The following is a 16,375-nucleotide window of genomic DNA, read 5'->3' on the forward strand; positions in this document are numbered from 1 at the left end:
CCCGGCCACTCCTTCAGCTCGGAGAGCACGAAGTGGCCGCCAGCCAGGCGCATCCGTGTGGCGCTGGAGTGCCTGTGCTCCAGGGAGCAGCTGCTGGGGCACACGTGCTTCCTGCACGCCACTGGTGGCCAGCTGCCCACGGATCAGGAGTGGTACCTGCTGGACACCCTCTGCACGGGCTCCTACTTGGACCTGCAGAAAGTCACCCGCTGGGTGCAGATGTTGGTGCTGTCGGCCTGGCTGCTTCTGCCGCAGTCGCGCCACTGCCAGCTCACGGCGCTGCCCTCCAGCAAGTCCTGCAGCTTCCAGCTGAGCGGCGCCTCTGGCCTGCACTGCAGCATCGAGATGGCTCTGGCCGTGCAGCTCGGCAGCTCAGGGGCCTGCCTGAGCCTTGAGTAGGCAGCAGCCGGCTCTGCCAGCAGCACCGTGTGGGCCAGAGAGCTGCCACCTCTCAGACTCACTGCCACGATGGCACTGCTGCTGGGGTGACAGCATTGCAGGCAAAAAGGAGTTGAGGAAGGTGAAGGGAACCATTCCTCCTGGGATATTTTTTATTTTCCGTTAGAATTCTTTAGTTCCTTATTATGAAATCTGAAAAATGTAGCCAGACCATAATAATTCTAAAACATCCCAAGGCAGAGCTGGGAAGGGTAACGTGATTTCAAATACGTAGAAGTTTATGTTGAGAAAAATTAGACATCCATGGGAGTTTTCATATGCCACTTTTTTTTTTCCATAAAAAAATAAAATATAGTTCTTTGACTCATATTTGGTATCCCAACATGTTACTTGTGATGAGAATGCAGGCAAGTCACAAACATTAGTAAATTGTCAATAGAAGCAACTGTGGTGGCAATTCAAAATTTCATTGGCTCTCCCCCAGCTCCATCTCAACTCCAGGAAGGTTTCTATAAAAAGGAAAGAGAAATTTGACCCACTACATACCCATTATGGAAAGGAAGGAAAAGCCTCTTGTATCTAAGCCAAAGGTGACAGAGCCTAAGTGAAAAATGATCATCACATCTCAATTTAAAACTGCTGGCAGCTGCTCTGCTCCCAGACTGGTTCTGCTGAACTTCAACGGGGAGTGGGAGCATTCCTACAAAAAGAAAACAACAGAAACTTCCTGGGCAAAACCAGGCTGTGAAACTGCATCAACTCTGAGATCTTTTGGGCTGGGTCCTAACTTGTATTTTGTTAAATGCTCGCTGTACTGCTCTTGTTGCTCCCTCCAACTTAATGACTACTATTACATTAATTGCAAGCATAACTTAGCACCAGCAGGGAACCTCCTCTTTGTCTTCCTTCTGGGTTAGAACAAAACAAATTTGAAGAGGAATAGTCCCTGAAAATTTGTTCCTCTAGAACTCCAAGTTGATCCATACCAATTCTGTCTAAGAGACAGCAAGAGAATATAAACACTTCCAGAAGCTCTTCCGTGGTCATGGCTGAGGCAGCTTTACCTGCAGCCCTGAAAAGGGCTCCAGGGGCCCTTGACTGAGGACAGGGATCAGTGCTCAGGGAAAAGAACCAAAGGGCTCAAGGCAAAGGCTGAGAGGGCAGAGCTGCCACAGCGTGGCACAGAAAGAGCCTCATCATTTTTTTGCTTCATTTTTTGCTGTGAGGGAATGAAACCAAAGAAATTGGTCTCAGCATACCTTCTGGGACTGCAGAGATCCCCACACATCAAACCCTAAGTGAAACTTTACCCTTACTAATTAGACTAATCTTGCATGCATCCCTCACTTACAAACTGTCTGAAAACTGAGGCAAAGGCTTAGGGATGCCAGATATGAGTAATGGCCTCATTCTAGTGACTGCATCTCTTTGCACTTGGCAAACTTGCAGAATTATTCCAGACAACTTTAAAGAATGAAACAGATTTTGTCTCTCCTATTTCCTCGCATGAAATCCATGATGTTTCAGTTTGTTCAGTGTCTTTTCTTTATGGTAAGGACAAGAGTGCACCTAGTCAACAGCACATTGCTATGGCATTTTTGCAACAGGCAAAAATATTCCTGTATTCTGCTCACAGTTTCTCGAGAAGAAAGAAAATCAGAAAAAACAGAGGTTTTCAGAGGTGTTAGGAGGAAAAACAAATTTGTGAGAATACAAACTCTGTCTTATCACTTGATTGTACATGGGTTTTGCCAGTCCATCTGCTTAGAGAAAGATTCACTTTGGGAGGTGGTTTTCAAAAGTATCGCTTGGAATTGAGTGGCACAATGTCACAATGCATCCCCCTGTGATATCACAACCCACTGCTCTCTGATACCAGCCTCCAAGCCCTGTGACAGCACAAAAGGCATTGAAACTCCTTGGAACCCCAAGATAAGCAGGGAGAGAAGGTGAGGTCACAATCCAGCAATGCCTGATGTCACCATCCACAGGTTGGTGATATCAGAGTCCTCTACCCTGTTGTCAGAGATGAGGTAATATTTTGCTGAACCCAAAAGGTTATTAGGTTAAAAAATGAAAGTTGTTGGTTCTGTGTGTTGTCATTTCTGGTTTGGATTTGCTCCAGTTAATTTGTTGGGTGTTGCTGTGAGCTGGGAAAACAGCCAGGTTAAAGACCTGACCAAAAAGGAAATAGGATCAGAGGAATGGGGACAGAAAAGTAGGTGGTGAGGAGAGAATAGAAATTCCCAAGTACCCAGGCAATGGGAGAGGGGACAGGCATTGCCCTTGGCCAGGAAAGGGGATAAAATGTAATGCTTTTTTGGAGTGTGTGTGTGTTTGGCTCTTGGGGGAAAGAGGGCATACCTGCAGCTCAGGTGAATTGTTACTAATAAACAGACTTCTTTTGCCTCCACAACTTTGTCTCTCTCATTTAATTGTATCTAAAGTTTATTTCTAACACTATGATGACACAGCAGGCCTTCCATCCCTGCAAGCCCATGTTGTCAGAGAACAAAGGAAATCCTGTTTCCTAATTTCAATTTCTACATCTCCATGATGCTCTCCCTCATCCATCTGCATCACATCTCCCTGGCCCTGTCTCTAATGCCTGCTCCTGACACCTTGCCATGGCTTCCTGGGAACAGTCCTGGTCTCTACTCACAGGGCCTCTGGTCTCTCTCCCTGGGAGAGGCCATCACATCCAGGCCTTCCAGGCCAGGCCCTGTACAAGGTTGTGTCCCTTTTGGTTTAAAGGTCAGAGTTTGTCCTCTCTGCAGCCCTGCTGGATCGAGGGTGATGGGCACAAGGACACTTTGCAGCTGTGTTTAGGGCTGTGGGACTGTTCAGCCTTGCTTGTTCAGTAGAATGGATCCTGTCCAGGGGGGCCCCAAATCCAGGAAGGAATTCTCTCTGCCTTTTGTTTTGGCAGCAGTTCTTTCATTTGCTCAATGACAAGGCCAAGCCTCCATCCTGGGAGCACTCCTGAGGTGACAAGGACACACTGCAAATGACAACATGTGGGCCCCTGAAGAAAGGATATCTGCAAATACACAGATGGTGCCCTAGGGGTGCAGCACGACTTTTCTCCTCCTGCCTGTGCTGAGTTGTTCTCCCCACCTGAATCCCAAAGCTTGGGAAGGGCACTGTGCCAGCAAGGTGCAGTCTGGCATTTCACTGCTGACCAAACAAGGGCCCCTTCCCATTGTTCAAGCTGCACAACTGTGGGAAGAAAGGAAAATGTGTGTGAATCAGGGCAGCCAGGCTGCCAGAAGGGTTTTGTGGGCCTCCCTGTGTTGTTGTGGGACGCCTCATGGGAAGTGACCAAGTGAGAGACAGCTGGAAGCTCGGCTGGAGGAGAAGGCTGGGATTTTTCAAAGATTGGGATGTTGCAGTTAAATGTCCCAATTCAAGGCTGCTGCTGATCTCAAACTGGGAGGGGCTGTTGACTCACTTGAGGGACAAGACGCCATGCAGAGAGATCCAGAGAGACTGGAGCCTTGGATTTCCTGTGGGAAAAGGTGCTGCCCCCATGGCCCTGGGCCTAAGGCTGTGCCCCTGTGGTGGGGCACAAGGGGAAGGCTGAGGAAGCAGAGCCCAGAGACTCTGTGGGGGAAATAACAACAATTTCTTTCTTGTCTCTAAAATAAGGGGCTGAAGGAGCCTTGCTCATGCTACTGGAGGGGGGATCTCTTGCAGGGGTGGGGAGACTCCCCAGGCTCTGGGGCCTTTCTCTTTAGGGACCACCGGGGCTGCCCAGGTGAGCAGCGCCCACCGTGGGTGGGAGCAGAGGGTCTGGGGCTGGTGCCCTGGACAGAGGGACCTGCCTCCTCCTGGCGCTGGTCCTGCTCTGGGGACACCGGCACAGCTGGGGGGTGGCTTTGGCCCCTGGTGGGAGTGATCTCAGGAAGGAGCTGGAGTTGCTGTCCCTGCAGAGTGGGGTACAAGGGCCAGAGGAACCCTGTCATGACTCTGGAGAGCCCAGGACCCATCACCACGTGGGCCATGTTGTGCCATCATCCCCTCTTGCCTCTGGCTGTTGTCATCCCTGAGAGTCATCAGCCCAAGCAGTTCTTTCTTCACTTGGAACTAATTTCTCCTGGTTTGAGGCTTGGCTGGTGTGAGGCAAGGATGCTGTGTGCAACCACCACGTGGCTCTGCCTCAGGGTGCAGAGATCTCTCTTCAAACCTGTGCACAGGGAGGATGTCCACTGACATACTTTGGTGCTTTACAGTCCACATGGAAAAAGATGGAAGTTTGTTCATCAGGAATTCTTATTCTTTTTATTGGGAGAGGTGTTTTTCCTTGCTTGAGAAAGTGCCTCTTAAACTGTGCAGTTATATTCAATTTTATTTGGAATTGGACTTGTACCAGTCTAAATATACAGGCAGCAGCTGGAATTTCAAAGTACCAAGATAATCTCCTTTTCCTGGGGAAACTAAGGCCACAGATACTCCAGGAGATGCATTTCATGCTTGAGGAGGACTCTTGGCCAAGGTGCTGATTTCATCTGGAGTTCCTTGCACATCAGTGCCCCAGAACTCCCCCCATTAACTCACTGCCATGGTCACATTTCATTTCTTTTCCTCTTCTATCCCATGTACCCTGAAATGATGAAATGATAGAAAGGGTGAGCATGGTGTTGTGAATTCTTTAGACATGTGAGAGGTCATGGTCTTATCCCACGGATGTGCATTTACACACGGCAAACATGAGAGGTTAAAAACTCACTTTGGTCAGTGTCAGAAAGTAGAGCTGTTAATTATTATTTATTAATATTTCTCTGTTGATGTCCAGTGGATGAGAAGAGATGGCATCATGTCTGCATGAGTCTTCCCAGGCACACAGAGTTTGAAAATTATTCAAAAATCATTGAAAACCTGGATCAGCTGGATCAGCTGTATCTTACTAAGTCAATACCCTCAAAGTTCACTGCCTCCACAGTTTGTTGGGATTGATTTTTTAAAGTTTCTTCAATGCTGATCCATCCTGAAGTGGATTTCCCTTAGATCCTTGCCCCTCTTTGCCATTGCTATGCATGCCAGGAAGACTAGGTGCTTATTTCCAGAAGCACCATGCCTGACAGGTTTTTTTATCTGGGCTGTTACTAAACTGCACTTTTCGCTTGCTGGCCATCTAAGCCATCTCCTTTTTCACAGCTGTGCCTTTCTCTTTGAGACTGAACAGACTGCAAACAATGCACAGCCTAGAGGGAATGTCTATTCCTTTGATTCTCTCCTAGTCACAAAGGGACTTGGAAACAAGAAACCCGAAGGAAATATCAATGTAGCCATGCGTGTTTATCTCCACACCCTTGTTTCAGCTACCTTCTGGGTGAGGAACTCTGGCTGGTTATGGAGTACATGGACAGAGGTGCTCTGAGCGATGTCATCAGCAAGAGCTACCTGTCTGAGGATGAGATGGCAGCCATCAGTCGGGAGGTCAGCAATCCCATCTGTGCTGCCGAGGGCTTGGGCAGGATTGTCTGGGAAACAAGGGCTCAGAACAGGAGAGTTTTCATGTGCCAAGCTTTGTTTGTGGGTTGCTACTATGCTATGGGCAAGTAGAAGCATCTCAAGTGAAATTGCTGCCAGTGCTCCTGCACTCACTGAACTCAGTTCTTGTACTCTTATCTCTTGCAGTTGTGTTCTCGCTCTGCCTCTTGTATTTGCTTTTCTCCCTCTTGCTTTCTAAACTTTTGCCTGTCTTCAGTGAATTCCTTGCCTGTAAAAGCAAAGGTGCTGGTGGCAGGGTTTGAAAGGAACAGCAAAGGAAAAGAGACAGACTCATTTCTCTCAGTCCTCAGCTGAAAAGGATAGGAGTGCAGCCAAAGCGCTGTTTGTTTCTGAGCACATCCTCTGCAGCAGCAGTCATCCTGGCTGGTGTGCAGGGGACAGTCTACAACAGCAGGTGCTGTTGCTCTTTCAAAGGCTGGCATGCCTTTCCTTAAAAAGGTCCTGCTCTGCAAGTGTTGTAGCAGCAAGCCCTTCCTCTCAGTGGCACTGTGTTCTGCCATTACTCCCCATTTCCCTGGAGAGGGAATCTTTTTAATTCTTTGTGCCCTTTCTTTTGTAATGAAATCACATCACTTAGTTTTGCCCTCCTGTTTCTGTTTCCTCTCTCAGTGCCTGCAAGGACTGGATTTTCTTCACTCCAACCATGTCATCCACCAAGATCTGAAGAGCAGCAACATCCTTCTCAGAACCGACGGCTCTGTCAAGCTGGGTCAGTGTATTCTTGGTCAGGTGCAGCATTCCAAGGATGTGGGTGTGGGGCTGCTTGGAGTGACTGCCAGCTCCCCAGAAATGGTGCTGGTGACAGTGCAGTGACCCCTCTGTGAGCTGGTGACATGGTTGCAATGTGCACAGAGCTATGACAAGGAACCACAAGCAGTCAACAGTGGCATTGGTTTGTGTGTGTCCTTTCAAGAGGGAGGGAGCTACAAGTCTAAAGCTTCAGATAAAAAAGGCCACTGCTGGAGGTAGTGTAAAAAAATGATGAGGTTTTTTTGAAGTGGACAGTTCCTTATTTCCTTAGCTAAAGCCCTGAGGAAATAGAGTAGGGACGGATTTCCAGCAGATGACACAGTGCATTCTTAGACTGAGAGTGGGGAATTCTTTTCCTTGCTTTCCTAATTGGAGCTGGCTTTGATGGTTTATTGTTTTCTCCACAGCTGACTTTGGCCTCTTTGCTCAGCTCCCCCCTGAGCAGAGTAGACAGAGCTCCATGGCCGGCACTTCTGGGTGGATGGCGCCTGAAGTGGTGACGGGTCAACCATATGGCCCCAAAGTGGACATATGGTCTTTAGGAATCGTGGGCATTGAAATGATGGAACGAGAAGTTCCTTACTGGAAAGAAACTTCTGGCATGGTAAGGAGCAAATACTGACTGATCCCTCTGTCTTTCTCACCTGTCCCGTGTTCTGTGTGCCATTGGACAAAATCCCATTGCCATCTGCTGGCACCACTTCCACCAAGGTCCCCTCCTAAAAATGTCCCTGAAGCACATCAGCATCTGCTGTAGATTTGGATTTCCCTTTCCATCAGAAGGGAAGTGGCAGTTCAGAAACCTAAGCAGTTCAGACATCTAACCAGCTCAGGAACCTGCCATTTAGGCCTCCAGCCATGCCTGACATTTCTCATTTGCTTTTTGAACAGTGTTGGAGCTCTGTCTCTGAAGGACAAAAATTTTTCAGTGGAATTGTTGGATGTATGATAAATATCCTTCAAAAGGGAAGTTGAATCGTCCTAGTTTCAATTTTATAGAACAAGTAAAAAGAAAAATAAAAAAGGAAATTGAAAAGGAAGAGAAAAAGGAAGAGAAAATGGATGAGAAAAAAAGGAAAAGTCAGAGAAGAAGGGAAAGGAAGAGGAAAAGGAAGAAAAAATAAAAAAGAAATAAAGGAAAAGAAAAGGAAAAGAAAAGGAAAAAAGAAAAAGAAAAAGAAAAAGAAAAAGAAAAAGAAAAAGAAAAAGAAAAAGAAAAAGAAAAAGAAAAAGAAAAAGAAAAAGAAAAAGAAAAAGAAAAAGAAAAAGAAAAAGAAAAAGAAACCACCAAAGCAATGCCCAAGCAGTTCTGCTTGCTTTGCCCTTTATTAAGCAAAGCACATCAATTTTCTTCCATTCTGTAGCATCTTTTCCAAATCCTGTGGGTCTTCAAAACTTTCAGGCTTTCAAATCATCTGTACATTGTTTAGTCATGTGTGTGGGTGGCTTGGATAAGTTTAGGATGTGTTTTGCTCTGACTGCAGTTGGAATTGTATGCCAACCCTTGGCTGTTTCATGTTACTTTAACAAGTTGCTGAGCTTGCAGCCAGGTGCCTGGGCTGGGATCCACCGTGGGCAGTCAGCGCCGGTGCTGTGTTTCTTCAGCACAGGAGCAGGGCCATCCCTGGGCTGCACAGTTCTAATGGCAGTGAGGACTCCAGCTCCCCACCATGTCCAGTGGCTGAGCTCAGCTGCAGAGGGACTGGATAAAACCCTCTTTGTGACCTCTGGTGGCGTGGGAAAAGTGAAGGAAACTTTCCTCTGGGTTGAAGAAGAAAGTCTCTTTGGTCACCATCTGTTTCAGTGCCACCAGCACAGAACTCTTACTATTGTGTCATGGTCGGAGGCTGGCACGATGCCAGTGCCCCCATGAAAATATACTTTCTCTAGTGGCTTCTGTGAGATGTGATCAGGAGCAGAGTAAAGCAGGCTCTAACTTAGGAGTAAAGGAAACATTCTTTATTAACTACAATATCTAAAAAGGAACAGACACAGAACTAAGAATGAAAACCCTCTAAATACATTCCTCCTCTTGCCCCCATTTCCTCCACAGCATGAAATAACACCTTAGAATTCCACCCAGTCACCATTTTTCAGATAATCAGCTTTCAGTCCATCATCACCCCTTCAATAATCAACTCTCAAGTCTGTCAGGGAGAGAGAAGTCCCCCCTTGCAAGATAGGCTTCCCCCAGAAACACAACTGAAACCTCTTATGTTTTCATGTCACTGGTGGCACTGCTCAGAGCACATTTGCCCTCGTGACTTCTTCCCTCCATGTTCAGTGCTCTCACCACTGCACATGGACCAGGACTGCTTTTAGGGCCCCCCGTTTAAGGATGCCCCACCCAGTTCCAAAAAAGCAGCAGTCTCTCAGCTTTTGGAACACCAGTCCCCTCCAGATTTCACCCCCTGGGGCTGAGGGGCCTCGTGAATAGAGATTTTCCTCTTCACTAGAGACAGAGGGCATTCCATACCCTCCTCAGCCGTCTCTGTTCACACCACTGCTTCACTGCACCACTCTCTTTGGCTTCAAGGCATTACCTCCCCCTAAATGCAGTCTCTGGATCACAGGAAAGACATGGGTTTGTCCATGGCCATACAAGAAAAAGGTCCAGCCCAAGGCCAGTCCATCATCTCTTAACCTAGGATTCTTCTCACTTCTTCTGACTTTCTTCACGTGCACCAACTTCATGTCCAACTTCTCTTGCTTCATCTCTCTCTCCTCATTCAAATTCAGGAGGATCAGTATTTGTAAGGCTTCCATTATCCTAGAAAGGGGTTAAAATCTTTGCCTCTGTCTGCCCAGAACTCCCACGGACTCTGGTTCCCAGTGCCGCATCCCCCACTTCTGGCCGGCCGTGCTGCCAGCACAATATCAAACCTCAAGGCATCACAGGCACTGACTCTCTCTCTCTCTATCTCTCTCCCGGGGGGTGTTGGAGGGGGTCCGATGCTTCTCAGGGCTCTTCCACCCTTCCATCTTGCAAGACCTTCACCCCCCTCCTCTGCCCAAGGCTCCGGCCTACCTCACCCGGCCGCATGGCTTCCCCTCCCCAGCCAGCCCCAGCTCTGACCTCCTTCACGGACCAGAACCAAGAGAGTGTTCTGCTGGGAGTTCTCTGATTTTAACCCCCTGGGTTCTCAGAGGCATCCACACCTTCAGTGGCCAAACCAGATGCCAATATTCAAATCCAAGCAGTGATTGGTTTCACCACAACCTCCGAAAATCTCACTTCCTTCTTAACCTGCAACACAGGCATATTCATGGAGACTCCAAGGCCTCTTTTCATTATTTCTGTCTATTTTAGATCGATTCCGCATCTGCATTTTTTCAAGAGGAGGAAAAAAAACTTGATGATTTTTGTTTTATGGCAGCTGTGCTCAAGGGACCAACAAACACAGCAAAGATTCTTTTCATGTAATAATCCTTGGAAATAGTACAGATAGAGCAAACTCCCCCTTCCAAATTGCCTGCCAGGCAGGTGTGAATCATCAGAGAAACAAAACATGTATTTTGGTGATGTAGTTCCCACTAACTAGGTCAGTCAATGAAATCAGGTGCCAAGGCAAGATCTGCAGGTTGTTGGAAAAGCTGTGGCTGCATCGGGGTTTGGGCTTTTGGTTGGTAAAGGAAAGTCATCTCTGGGGCTCTGCCAGGGCAGAAACTGCCACTGCAGAATGGAGCTTAAACAATGGGCTCAGGCACAGCAATTACAGGTGGGAAAGAAGCAGGTGGAGCCTCGTGTTTCCTTTTTTGCAGCCTCAACTCCTGATAGCCATACGAGGGACACCAAGGCTGCATCAGCCCAACCTGTTTTCACCTTGCCTGCGTGACTTCCAGAGCATCTGCATGCAGGCAGATGAGGAGCAGCGCTGGTCTGCCAAGGAACTCCTGCAGGTAAAATGCAAAGGGGCTGCAGATGAAACAGGGTGCGAGGGATGGGCTCCTCTTCCACGGAAGTCCAAGGCATCAGATGAGCCCTCTTCCTCCTCACCTCCTCTCTTAGTGCTCTTCAAATGAAAATGGTGAGGAATCCTAGACTGGGCTGGGCTGGCAGGGCCCTGTAAAGGTCATCAGGTGCAAGTGTCCTGCAATGAGCAGGGACATCTTTAAAGAGATCAGGTTGCTCAGAGCCCCTTCCCAAACATGGGAATGTTTGTCCCATCCCTGCCCAGGGATGGGGCACCTGCCATCTCTAAGGGCAACCTGTGTCAGGGTTGCAACATGCTCCAAGTAAACAAGATCTTCCTTAGACCTAATCTGACTCAATCCCCATTATATATTATAAATATTATCTCATGTCCTATTGCAACTGTTAAAAAAGGTGTCCCCTACTTCCTGAGAATCCCCTTTGAAATACTGGAACATAGCAATGAAGTCTCCTGGGGGCCTGTTCTCCTCTCGGCTGAATAACTCCAGGTGTCTCAGCCTGTCCTCAGAAGAGAGGTGCTCTGTCCTCTGCCTGTTTCTGTTGCCTTGTTTTGTAATTTGGTGGTGTGTTCAGTTTTATCTAATGGCAAAAGAATTGAAGTAGAGCAACGCAGGGTACAGAGACATGAAAAGGTGGTGCAGGAACCCAAGGAAGCCTGGCCTGGCCGAGTGGTTGGAGATTTGGCTGTGGGCAGGAGGGGCTGTGGGGGCTCACTGTAAGCCTCTGAGGGGCCCTGGTTTGTGCCCCCACCCCACCCTTAGAGGTTTCTGGCACGCAAACACGGAGAGCTGAGAGGGACTTGTCCCAGCCCCATCTGCTGCCTGGCACGCTCAAGCAGACAGGAACTGGCCCAGGGTTACTGCCAGGTTGTGTGGCAGAGAGGGAAGTGCAGCACCCAGTGCCAGTGGGCTGTCCCTGCTGGGAAGGAAGGTGCCATCCAGCACAGGAGGGGCAGGGCATGGAAAGGCAGGCACTGCTCTGTCTCCCTGTGGAAATCAGCCCAGTGCCTGTTGTTCAAATACAAGGACCAATGAGAGGCTTTGGAGTTTCCTGAGAAGAAGAAACTCCAAGGACAGAAAGCAGCATTTCTAGAGCATTGGCAGGGCAAAAATCCCAGCAAGATGAAGACACCTGGATAAACGGATGAATGGGATTCTGGGCCAGGTTTGCCTGCGATGGCAAGGTCCTGCACATGATGACTGAGGAGCAGATGGTCCATCTTTCTGGATCTTTCTAGGAGCCAGAGGAATCCTGTGAAGCACTGAGTTTGGAAAGTCATGGTTCATTGATTTTTGTTGATTTTCTTTTTTCCTTTGGGCAGCATCCATTTGTAAGATTTGCTGAGCCTGTGTCCAGCCTGGTGCCACTGATTCTTTCAGTGAAGAAGAAGAAGGAGATAAGAAAGTGAAAATCATATCAGGACAGTGACAGCTGTCCTGATGCAGTGACAACTTGGCAACTCACATCAGCAGGAGCCAGTGCCTCACACATTTACTTCTCAACCGGCTTGGAGCAAGATTGTAGTGTAGGACTAGGGTTAGGGTTAGGATTAGGGTTTAGGGTTAGGTTTAGGGTTTGGGTTTAGGGTTAAGGTTAGGGCTAGGGTTAGGGTTAGAACTAGGGTTTAGGGTTAGGGTTAGGGTTAGGGTTAGGGTTAGGGTTAGGGTTAGGGTTAGGGTTAGGGTTAGGGTTAGGGTTAGGACTACGGTTAGGGTTAAGGTTAGGCTTCAGTGTTAGGGTTAGTGTTATGGCTAGGTTATGATTATCTAATAGACCTGCAGAGTAAGACTGGAAATGAATAAAATTTCTGTAATCACAACTTACTTTGAAATTTCCTTCCTTTCTTTTGACGCTGTTAATAAGTTCATGATTTCCTTGTAAATTGTCTGTTGTTTCTTAAAGGTGGAAGTCACTGTTACAGTGTCTTTGGCTTGGTGTGAAATTGGGGAATGCACTTCTTCATTTATGCACTCCAGACCATGCTGCTTTTGGAATATGACCCACTTGTCTGTTTTTGGTCAGCTGTGGTACTTCTATTTGAATTAGAAAGGGCAATGGCATTTGCAGGGAAATACAATGGAGGAATGGGACAGCCCAAATACTCTATGCGGATACACGGCTTTCTGCTGTGACTCAAGAGCATTCAAGTTCCCGCCACTAGGATTTGTATTCCTAAGTGCAATCTCTTTGGCGGAAGGAGAGCCTTGCTCAAGTGAGAAAGCAGAAGGATCAGAGCGGGGGCTCTGAAAGGTCTCCTCTGGTGCAGAGCTGCCAGGGAGTGTGAAGTGCAGCCCCAGCAGAGGCCTGGCAGAGCCCGGAGCAGCCTGAGCCTGGGCAGAGGCAGGCTGGAAGGACGCCCTGGGAGCTGCAAGAGGCAGCAGCCGGGCCCTGGGTGCCTCTTCCTGGCAGCGGGCGAATCCTCCGCTCTCAGAGCCCAGGTGGCAGCTGGCTGCTCCCGAGGGGAAGCGTAGCCGTGCTGGGCACAGCCCAGACTGGAGGCATTGGCCGTCTGGAGTCTGCCCAGGAGCAGAGAAAGGCCAAGGGCAGCCGAGGGCCGGTGGCCTGGCTGAGGATTCCTGCTCTTCTGCCGGCTGCCCTGTGACTCCTGGCAAAGGGCAGCAGTGTGTGCAGCACTCTGGGCACCGCGCAGGGAGCCGGGCTGCTGGGCAGGCTGGAGCACAGGGCAGCGTCCTTCAGGCACGGTGCTTCTGCCAGGGCAACCCAGGCCAGTCTGAGGCACTAACAGCTTGGCAGCTCACATCTGCAGGAGCCAGAGCCTCCCACAGCTCTGCCAGGAAGCGCCTGCAGGCCTGGAGTTCTGCCCTGAGCCACAGCAAAGGTGTGAAATGCAAAGTGTTTTGCAGAAATATTCAGGGCCACCAGGCCAGCCTGCTTTGTGCTCTCTGGCACACAGCAAGCGCTGTGCAATGCCGCTCTGAGCTACTGGGAGAGAAGTGTTAGAAATAAACAAACTCTTAGTTACCATTAAGTGGAGACAAAGTCATTAAAGCAAACGAGAACCTTCTTCTTAGTAAGGATTCAGCTGAGCCGGCTGTGTATCTCTGCCTCCTGAGAGCTGAACATACACACACACACACACAAAAAATGCTGCTTTTGATTGCTTTTCCCAGCCTTGGGTGATCCCTGTCCCCTTCCCCTTTGGCTGTGTGCTAGGCAACTTCTATTCTCTCCTGACAGCCTACTTTTCTGTCCCCTCTCCTTTTCTCCTACCTCTCTTTTATTCTGGTGTTCCTAACACTGCCCCTTTTCCAGCTCACAACAACACCCAAGAAATGAACTGGAACAAATGCAAACCAGAACTAACACCACCTAGAACCAACAGCTTTCATTCTTTTTTTAATAACCTTCTGGCTGCAGCAAAATATTACCTTTTATCTCCCTGAGGGAATCACAGATGAGCCTAATTTCACCACGTTTTTGGGATGATGATGCATCTTTAATGAATAGGTTTTCTTTTGGGAAGGATATAAGACATGAGTTCAAGGCTGCAGGACAAACCAGTTTTTGTTAGCAATTTTCATCATGACCTTCCCATGCATAGTTTTTAACCTTTCTGTAATCTCAAATGACCTCAGTTCTGTGATTATTACGTCTGCATACTAGCTGCAAAAACCCAACATTAAAAGCCATGGTTGTATTTTGGTTAAAAATTAAGAAAACATGCAAATTAATATTTCAGTGATAGCACTGGCAGACCTTTTAGGTTTAATCCTATTCCTGCTATTTTCAGAAACCTGCTCTTGACTTCAACAGGAGCTGGCATGAGTGCTTAACCATGAATAAATATGGAAGGTAGTTGTTAGCGATTTTCAGCATGAAAATGATTTTATGGGCGCTGTAAACAGAAGTGACAGGTGGCAAATAGTCAGAAAACTGCTGATGAAGCACTTTTGTGTCTACAGACCTAGCCTTCAAACACCTCTCAAAGATCTGTGGAGTTCATGGGAACCTCTAATACCTTTATTTATAATACCTTTAGTTATAAAGGTGTAAATTTTAATTTAAAGCTGTGAAGAGAAAGGGAATCTTTAACCACATGCAATGTCTTTAGACACTGCAATCAGTGTTTTCTTTTGCTCTACCATACTCCAATGTATTTGGGACAATAATATTTATGCAAACCTGTGTGTCAGTGTAGTTAATCACAGTGGTATTGTGTGGATGGATGTACATACAAAGTCTTGAGATAGAAAATATAAGTTCAGACCTTGTTAATTGCTACTAATAGATCAGGAGTGATTTGGTTGATCTGATTTGGTGGGGTTCCAGTATCTCTTATTTTAAGGCAGTCTGTAAGATAGAACTCTCTACCTCACACATAAAGTAGGTATTCTGTCAAATAAAGCAAAACAAAACAAAACAGCTTGAGACAATTCTAAGTTTTTTGAGAATTATAGCCCATGCCTTGTTTGTGTATAGTGACTGTTTAGTGAATTAGCACTCCCAAAAGGCAGATTTGGATGCAGCAGTGGGGAACAAAGTGACACAGACCCCTCATGCATCCAAAGGAGATCCCTTTAGTGTACACATCGCACCCTTTTTGTGCCTTTAATCTCAACCTGACATAACTGAAACCAAACCAAGACCTAACAGAACTCCACACAAAGAAGGCACCCATTGGCTGGTGCTCCCAAATGTCAGAGATGAGCTTGTTGCCAAGCCCCGGGATTGACTGCCAGGGTCTTCTCCCAGTCAGATCTCTTAGGAAGCTGCAAGCACTTCACCGGCCAGATGCCGAGGGGGCGTGGAGTTCAGACCAATGAGAATATGCAGACTGGGTCTTTCAAACGCTCTGTATAAGGGGTAGGCTGGGAAATAAATGCTCTCTGTGCCACACAAACCTCGGGGCTGAGCGATCTCTGTCTCCTGCACCTGCAACCCCCAGACGTGACCTAACACGTGGTGAACCCTGAAGTGATAAGAACTCAGAACCACAGAGCAAAGGAGACACATGGCGTTAGAGCTGGAAATCGGTGTACAAGTGGATTACAAGCAGCCTAAGAGCTGGGAAATGGTGTGGGAATCAGATTACAAGAGCAACAGGCCCAAATCTGTGTTTGGAACTGGAGAAATACAGCCTGGGAGCTGGGAATGGTGACAGAGCTGATATGGTGAAAACCTGGGACTTTGCTAGGTAGCATAAAGTGCTGCGAGGTTTCTAGCCCTGTTTTTGCGGACTGGAATCACTTAGGAGACCACAGGAGCTTGGATGTCACGACCAGAAAACTCTGTAACGAAGGTACTGATTTTCTTCTTTCAAAGAAGAGGGATAAACCACGGTGAGCGAGCTCTACAAGCTTTACTCACATGGTGCGAAAACCATGAGCTGCACGTATCAAAAGGGGATGCTTTAGATTTGCCCTTTAGGGAGAGGGCTGGACAAAATATATTTGAGGCACTCTCATTTGGCAATGATGCAGCCATTGGTATTATAAAACCATGGACACTTGTTCTGGACTTATTAAAAAACTGGATTATGAAAGGCGAAGGGGGAAGGTCAGCAGCACAGCCGCCTCTTCCTTCCACCCTGTGTGCGAGCTGGCATTGCCGCGGGAGCCGGCAGGCCCCAGCCGCTGTGAAAATGTGCTCTACTACTGGGACTGTGGCTGACCAATGTGGAGCGGGTGTGGGAAACTGCACAGCCCCAGGGAGTGGGGGAATCCCAGAAACAGAGACCATCCAGGGGCTGCCCGAGCCAAGGACACCGATGTCGTCCAGAGGGCTGGTGGCACCGATTGCACAATCCAGACACGTGGA

At 48.0% G+C, this 16,375-nt stretch overlaps 1 protein-coding gene across 2 annotated transcripts; it reads left to right on the forward strand.

Annotated features, from left to right (window-relative positions):
- Window positions 1-3,207: 3,207 nt before the first annotated feature.
- LOC135291111 (serine/threonine-protein kinase PAK 2-like) lies at window positions 3,208-12,202 on the forward strand. Of its 2 annotated transcripts, XM_064405122.1 has the most exons (5): window positions 4,307-5,838; window positions 6,523-6,622; window positions 7,071-7,267; window positions 10,426-10,563; window positions 11,919-12,202. In XM_064405122.1, the coding sequence occupies exons 1-5, from the start codon at window positions 5,752-5,754 to the stop codon at window positions 12,003-12,005; spliced, it is 609 nt and encodes a 202-aa protein (XP_064261192.1). In that variant the 5' UTR covers window positions 4,307-5,751; the 3' UTR covers window positions 12,006-12,202. The 2 variants fall into 2 exon arrangements, 1 of the variants encoding a protein (XP_064261192.1); XR_010353978.1 differs by lacking the exons at window positions 4,307-5,838; window positions 10,426-10,563; window positions 11,919-12,202 and adding an exon at window positions 3,208-3,917 and having other exon boundaries at window positions 6,523-7,751.
- Window positions 12,203-16,375: the final 4,173 nt, after the last annotated feature.

This window comes from Passer domesticus, chromosome Z, assembly GCF_036417665.1.
Source record: "Passer domesticus isolate bPasDom1 chromosome Z, bPasDom1.hap1, whole genome shotgun sequence".
In the NCBI taxonomy this organism is placed as follows: Eukaryota; Metazoa; Chordata; class Aves; order Passeriformes; family Passeridae; genus Passer; species Passer domesticus.